The following is a 7,427-nucleotide window of genomic DNA, read 5'->3' on the forward strand; positions in this document are numbered from 1 at the left end:
ACAAGTTACTGAGAAAAAAATGCTGTGGCTTTCCTATATATGCGATTATAATGCATATAGCAATATCAAAATACACAGCATTTTGTTAAAAAATCAACACACCCAACTTTCATCTTCAGAAGTACAGAGTGAAATCCAAGTTTGCCCTCTCCATTTGTTGAATTTCGTGTGCTTGTTTTTGTTCCTGTGTGTTACCATATGGTGACTGATCAAAGTCCCAAAGTGTGGCAGCAATGTTGGACTTTGCTTAGAGGAGACCCAGACCTACTAAAAAAGTGTGTTTTCACTGACCGTTGGTGTTTTACCACAGTGCATGAAACTTAGTCTTTATGCCTGCAGTGCTGGACTCTGCCAGATGTTTCAGCTTTAAGAGCAGGAAGTTGATACCAGCAACATCTTTATCATGCTAAGGATTCATGTATTCAGCAAGGCAGGCGCTTGAATTTCTTGTGATTTTTCTGTGCAAGTGTGTGTATAAATCCAGACCTCTCTAAGTGACGGTAACAGATTCTGGTATTGGGTGACACTCATCTGTCCGGAATCAGAGTTTCGTTATGAACACATGCTTTCCCCTCTTTCTCTAATCCTTTAACATATTTTGACCCCATGAGCTGCTCCAAGACAAGCGTCTAAACACTTTTTTTCCTGAGAAGTAAAATCTATCCCATTTCATATTCATGAGTGCGTGTTTGGACAATCCAGTGATTTATCTTGTGTAAAACATCTATTTTAGCCAGTCCAGGAGCAGTGTACTCCTTCCCAAGACCTGGTGTTAAACATAGGCTGCACCTCTTCTCCCTTAATATCTGTGAAGTAACCTGGGTCACAGTTTGAATAGTCAGTATTGACCAGAGCATTTGATGTCATACAGGAGGCAGAAGCTCAGATGTGCATTTTGGATGCCTATCATCTCATGACTTCTGCTGGGAACAGTTACATGTCTTCTTATAAAGCTGATATTTGTGACACAAAGAGTTAGAAGCTAGAAAAGAAGGGTTGTAAATCAGAAAGCTGAAAACCACTGTTGTAAAAAGCTTGTTTTTGTATACAGGTGAAAATATGCCACCTGCATAATCTCTGTTACAAAGTTTCAGTCTCATTAAACCATTTCTCAATCCCATCCTCTATAACACAGGCTCTCAGCTGCAATCAGAAATCTCCAGAAAGACAGCGTTTATTATGTCTGCTCTTTTGAACCATTTTTAAAAGCAGAGAATTCCCTGCAATGCTAGTTTGGGTGTTCATGCTAGGTCAGATTGTTGTTCCAGACACAGGCAGCACTCAGGGCACAGCCGCTTCCCTTCCGTTGTCATCACTGGTAGCTCCCAAGGCTGGTGGTGGGTGTCTCATACAGCCCAACAACAGGCATGGGCAGCAGCATCTGAAGTTAAGCTGGACACCCACAAAATACATTAGTCTTCACTTCTTACTCTCACTATTTAATTCATCCAATGTGATTTATCACCTTAAAAATCTGACAGCGAGTTTTAAAACACATCCTTTTATTGTTTTAAAGAGGCAATATTGTATTTATCCTTAAAGTCTTCTGCTTTTATCTTTAAAACTATAATTATATTTTTAAATTTATCAGACATTATCCTGAGTATATGCTGTCCCTCGGATGCTGCAGGAGAGATTACAGGAAAATAATATTAAAAGTGCTGAAAATGTAGACACCACAAAACAGAAAATCAGCAGAATGTATGATGGCCAAGGACACATAATTATGTTCTAACAGTGACCAACAGGAGCAGTAGCAGATTCTTTCTTCCGATAAATAAATGTCTTAGATTTCCTATTCCTCACTATACTTACTAAATTTCTGATATATTTATATTGTGAGACAGGGATAAGAGCTATGTAGGTACAGTAAAGCAAAAGTGTTTATGTGAAGGAATGGGTATTATTTGTTTCACGATAGTTTCAGTCTGTTAAAGCATTTAGCATTTTTTTTTGTTACCAAGAAGGAGTGGTCATGTCTACAGGAACAGGCAGCCTATTTCCTGCATTTGTGTTTCTGCATTTTTGTGCACTGTGTGCTTCTACAAAGGTGCCTTGTGCAATATTTTTTTTTTACTTTGTTTAAAGCTTCTTCTAGGTCTGAATAGGAAGAATCAGTGAAATATAAGGCTCCAGAAATATAATTTTGTTTCTGTGTCAGTGTTACTGCTGCTGTTTAATAAAAATGAGTGACCTGTGTGACATAGTACTAAGTGAGATTCAGCATAAGGTGCTTGGAATAAATATGCTCTGGACTGAGGCGTATCCCTACTCTGCTTTTTAATAACTTGCTATTAGTAAGAGAGTAACTGTGATAAGATCTGTTGGGGGGAAATGGATTAACTCAGGGGAGACTTGGCTCTGTCTTGCAAGTAGATAGATAAATTAAACTTGAGCATGACTAGGATGAGTTTTTCAGTCTTTTTTTTTTTTTCCAAATCCTCAATATCTTAAATGAAATCTATCAAGAACAAGCTCTCTGTAATTCTTAGCAAGAAGTCAGAGATGCAACCACAAGATCCACACATATATATATATATTTTTTTAAAAAAAGGGGAGGGGAAGGATAGTTTTTACAGCTCTATATATTTTGGCATATTTGTCTTTCCTTCACACTTGTTTCTGATCTCCAAATTCTCCTTCTTTTAATATAACTAGTGGTCAAATTGCTATTTCGATGTGAGACATATTTTATATATGTTGCTTTTTGTCACTGACATGTTATTTCCTTTATGAGATATCATGAGTGCATCATCCCCTTCAGAATCTTTCCTGAGCCAATTTCAGTAGCCATTTTAGACAAATGATAAAATGCAGAGAACAGCAGCAATAACTATTCTCACTTCCAATCTTCAGTGTACACCTTTGGCACATGGTAATGTGCCTAACCACCATAGGTCACTCTGGCCATCCAAACTATGGTTTGGACAGGATGAGGATAATTTTGTGGCCAGTTACCTCCATGCTGTGACATCTTCAAAGAGGCTGGAGCAGCAGCTGACTGCAGGAGTATGAAGCAGCAGCTTATCCATGTACAGACCTGCGAGATGGGGCAGTTTGTTCCCCTTGCCAAGGAGCAGCAATGTTGCACCCCAGGCAGTGCATAAAAGTACTGGTGGTTTGGGAGAACCACTGTGTGCTGGGTTTGTGGTGGGTCTACAGACATTCGTGGTGTCTGATGAGAGTATTTTACAAGAGAAGTCGAAGTGAGTCACCATTCAAATCAAAGCAACTCACTATTACAAGCTTCTGATTATAAGTGAGTGGCTTCTTAGGTGATTAATGTAACACTTCCCTTGAAGAGACGTGATCCTCCACTCAACAGTTGCAGCTTTGCACTGCAATTACTGCCTTGCATTCTGAAGAGCAATAGTAAAAACAACTGTTTTAGTTAAAATAAGCCTTCTGAAGTAGCTAATGTGGATGGGTCTTTGACCTTTAAGCCATCCTATCTAATAGTTAATATGAAGGCAGACATAGAATCATTATGGTTGGAAAAGACCTTTAAGGTCATCGATTCCAACCATAAGCCCATCCCCACCTTTCCTGTTAAACCGTGTCCCGAAGTTCCTCATCTACACATTTCTTGAATACTGCCAGGGATGGTGAATCCACCACTTACCTGGACAGCCTGTTCCTATGCTTGACTACTGCTTCTATGCAGAAATTCTTCCTAATGTTTTACCTGAACCTCCCTGGCGCAACTTGAGGCCATTTCCTCTCGTCCTGTCAGTAGTATGAGAGCTTGCTTCGGCACAAACACTGAGCCCATGTTGAGTGCCCTTGCAGTGGTCTCAGCTCAGCAGAGCGCGGTGGGCAGCCGCAATCCCCCAGCCTTCGAGTGCTGCATCGCGGGGAGAGCTGCATCGCCCCGGGTGCCCGTGGCACCGTCCCTGGCCTTGCAGACCAGCTGCGTCCAGACCTTCGGTATGGAAGTAACAACGTCTAGGAAGCAAATCCATATAATGGGTTTAAGCATCGTGGTCTATGAAGAAGGGAGAGGAAAGGTTGGGATGAGAAATTTCAGATTCTCGACTGCTTAAAATCAGCTTCAAAGACCTTTGTGACACATTGGTCTCCATTGAGTTTGGAAACTGTTATAAATGATGTAAAATCTGTTTTATTTTCAGTTAGCCTGAATCCACAGGTCAAATTCAGCAGACATTGTTGAAGTATGTCTTTACTCTGTGACAGCAATAATTTCATTTTGAAATTTGTGCTGAAATTTTGTTTTGTTTTTCCATGCGTATTTTAATGCCCAGTGGAGGGGAAAATGAATTTTCTGCGTTTTCTGTAGTCATTGTGCCATGCTGACCTTGTTCTGCTGCCCAGCAATATTTGCCTGTTGGCCATATGAGAAAGTCACTGTGTTTTTCCAGCTCATTGCTCACCTAAGAGCAGCTACTCCCTCTTCAGAAGATACTAAGATGATACGTACACTGATGCCCAAGCACAGTTTTTCTTCTCCGTTGGGCCCTTTGCTCAGGTGTTTAGGCCTGGTTGCTGTGGCAATCAGAAACCTGAAAACTTAATTTAAACCATCAGTCCTTGGTCTTGCACCTGGAGTAGCCTCAGTGCACTGCCTGCCAGGAGGTGTTTTAGAAGGATTTTTCAGTGTATTTGTTGTTGTTTTTTAATGACCATTAAATTTGCAGCATATTTGCCCTCTGTTGGATGAAGTGAAAGCTGCTCTAGCCCGCTCCCACTTTCCAGTGGTGTCTCTGGGAAAAGTGCAGATGTAATTTTGAGAAAAATGTCAGCAATTAACCCTCTGGGAAGCCTGGACCAGTTCTGTAGTCCTGCTCAGGGAGCTCATGGGGATGCAGCTGGAGTGTCAGATCAAGATTATATCTCTTGACAGAATGCTGCCCTTCTTTGGTTCTGCGGTTTTTTCATGGTCATAGTCAAGGGAGGACAAAGAAAATAATGGCAAAAAAGTAAGAAAGCTTGTCAAACTTCACCTTACCTTTCTTTAGTTCCTCAATGGAGATCTAGGCCTTAACATAGACCCAGAAGCAGTTTCATATTCTTAAAGAAAATCAGACCTGATATTGTTCAAAGCCCATTTCCTAATGTTACCTATGTAGGAACTTGTAGTACCTGTTTACTTTTTCAACCACAGCTTATTAGAAGCTGGAAGGGCAAATTCAGCTCATCCATTCCCCTGTACGAGATCTATTCTTAAGCTGTCTGTTTTCTGTATTCTGGTCAAGGCTGAAGTTCTCACTGCATTTGGCTTTCTGTGCACAGGCGTGAAATAACATCGTCCTTTCCCAAAAAGTGAATTACTCATCTGCAGCCAGACAAATCGGGCCGCAGAACAGCTTGTACAAACCATTAGGGGCCTGAAATGACAGACATTCATTCAGCAAACAATCTGAGAACTAGGGGCTTGGTTTTCTGATTTATTTTTAAACTTGTCTCTTTAAACATCTCTAAAGTTTGCTGCAATGGGAGGGCTGGTGTAAAACTCGCTAAGGCAATGAGCCTTGGAGCAGCCTGATGGTTTGATCAGGCTGTTCCTGGGTGTACGTGAGGAGATACCACTGCCACGTGCTTCTGGGAGAGGTCCCAAGCACGCGGATAGGCTGGGAGGACACGCACTGCCATCGTTATTTGCTGGGGACCGCAGCTCCACACCCTCATGCCTGCTGCTCTACTCTGAATTTCTTTTTTTCTCCTGCTTCAAGCATATATTTAAACCTTTTCCTACTTTCTTTTAGTCGTTCTTGTATGTGCATCCTATACATATGTATAGTATATATACAGTATGTATGTTTATGCAGAGATATATGTAAGTATATACGCATATATATACTTATCAAAACATATGTATATATTTATACATGTTTACGTCAAAACATACGTATATATTTGTGTGCGTGTGTGTGAAAAACGTACCACCATATGAGTGCCCACCATGGAGCAGCCTCTGCTGACGGCGGTGGCCCCCTTGTGCAGACCCCCTTTTCCATGCCCAGGGTGACATTTCTCTCCGGTCATGCTGCAGTCACAGCATTGACACCCCCACTGGCAGGGCCACAAGCCGGAGACCAGCAGTGTGGGGTGCTCAGGAGCAAGCACTGGCTGTGGAGAATCCTGAAGGAGCTGGCCGGGGTGCAGAGATGGACCTGCCTCCTCTTCCCGCATTGATTTTCCTGGGGATGTTTCCACTGACCAACACTTCACCGCATGAGCAGCCCTGGTTTGCACCCCAGTTTGCACCCCAGTTTGCACCCTGGTTTGTACCCTGGTTTGCACCCCGATGACGTGTGAGTAACGTGGTGTTTTCTGCTTTTCTTCACTTTACCAGGTCCTGGAGGCAACCAGAGTGAATCGGAGGAAGAGCGCTCTGGCGCTGCGCTGGGAAGCTGGCATTTATGCCAACCGTGAGGAGAACGAATAATCGTGCTGTAGCGTGAAGAAGGCGGCTAGGGACTGCAAAACCAAAAAAAAAAGGAAAAAAAAGTGAAAAAAAAAGAAAAGAAAGGAATAAGAATAAGCAGTACCATTTTAATCCAGTATTTATTAAAGATACCAGAAACTCGATGATGCACATAGACACAGAAACGATCCGTCTCCCAGCAGCAATCCTAAACCAACAGGAATTCCCACCTGGAAAACAGCACGCTCCCCCCCCCCAGCCACCCCTCCCGGATCGCAGCGTGCCGAGGGCCGGGCCGGCACCGTCCCCGCGCAGCGGGAGCGGCGGCGAGGCCGGCACGGGCGCCGTGGGGGCTCCCTGCGGATGCCGCGTCCCCGGGACGCTGCATCCCGCCATCCCGCCGCGGCGCCGCCGCCTCCGGATGCTGCTTTTCGGGGGGCGCGGGGTGGCGTTTGGGGGTTGTTTTTTCTTGAGGAGCGGGGTGGGCGTCGTGCTCCCCTTTCTAGTAATTTATCTGTTTAAAAAGGAGGAAAAAAAAACATGGGGATGCAGCTATTGCAAATGTACAATCCAGTAGACTCAGCAAAATAATCCCTTGTGTTGCAAACACAAGCCATCATAATTTAGGAGTGGAATAGATGGGGATGAGAGCCAAGCCAAATGGATTACCTTAGCTTTAGGATCCTGTATGCTTGCAATATCACCTGAGCTCCAGGTTCTCAGAGCTTATTTACATAGCAAAGTTTCTAAATAGAAAGTCTGTATTTAGTGGGTGACAGCTATTTTTTGATGGCGGGGAGGGAAAAGCATGGCCGTATGCGTAAAAGCTATAAAGATGGAGAATTTGAAGTAGAAATGCAGTGGGAAATGATTTCAAATAAAGGTCATTTAATTTTTAAATGAGGCAATAATTGGACTGAGCCAGACTCTGGCCTAGGAAGAGGGATGAAATAGAGTTACGTCTTTAACTATATTTATACAACATAAAAGGCTTTTGGAGTTAATGTAGAGTGCTTTATGGAAGTCTTCAGGTTTCCAGGCT

At 43.0% G+C, this 7,427-nt stretch overlaps 1 protein-coding gene across 3 annotated transcripts in view; it reads left to right on the top strand.

Annotated features, from left to right (window-relative positions):
- The window catches only part of LOC104572636 (PALM2-AKAP2 fusion protein), a 96,650-nt gene extending 90,017 nt beyond the window's left edge, over window positions 1–6,633 (top strand). For all 3 annotated transcript variants that reach the window (XM_088534570.1, XM_088534571.1, XM_010219800.2), the window contains one exon: window positions 6,314–6,633. In XM_088534570.1, the coding sequence (XP_088390696.1) occupies window positions 6,314–6,406 (93 nt within the window). In that variant the 3' untranslated portion in view covers window positions 6,407–6,633. The remainder of the gene's footprint in view (window positions 1–6,313) is intronic.
- Window positions 6,634–7,427: the final 794 nt, after the last annotated feature.

Source organism: Tinamus guttatus, unplaced genomic scaffold (genome assembly GCF_059628265.1).
Source record: "Tinamus guttatus ecotype Peru unplaced genomic scaffold, ASM5962826v1 Tinamus_guttatus_pri_ptg000569l, whole genome shotgun sequence".
Taxonomy (NCBI): domain Eukaryota; kingdom Metazoa; phylum Chordata; class Aves; order Tinamiformes; family Tinamidae; genus Tinamus; species Tinamus guttatus.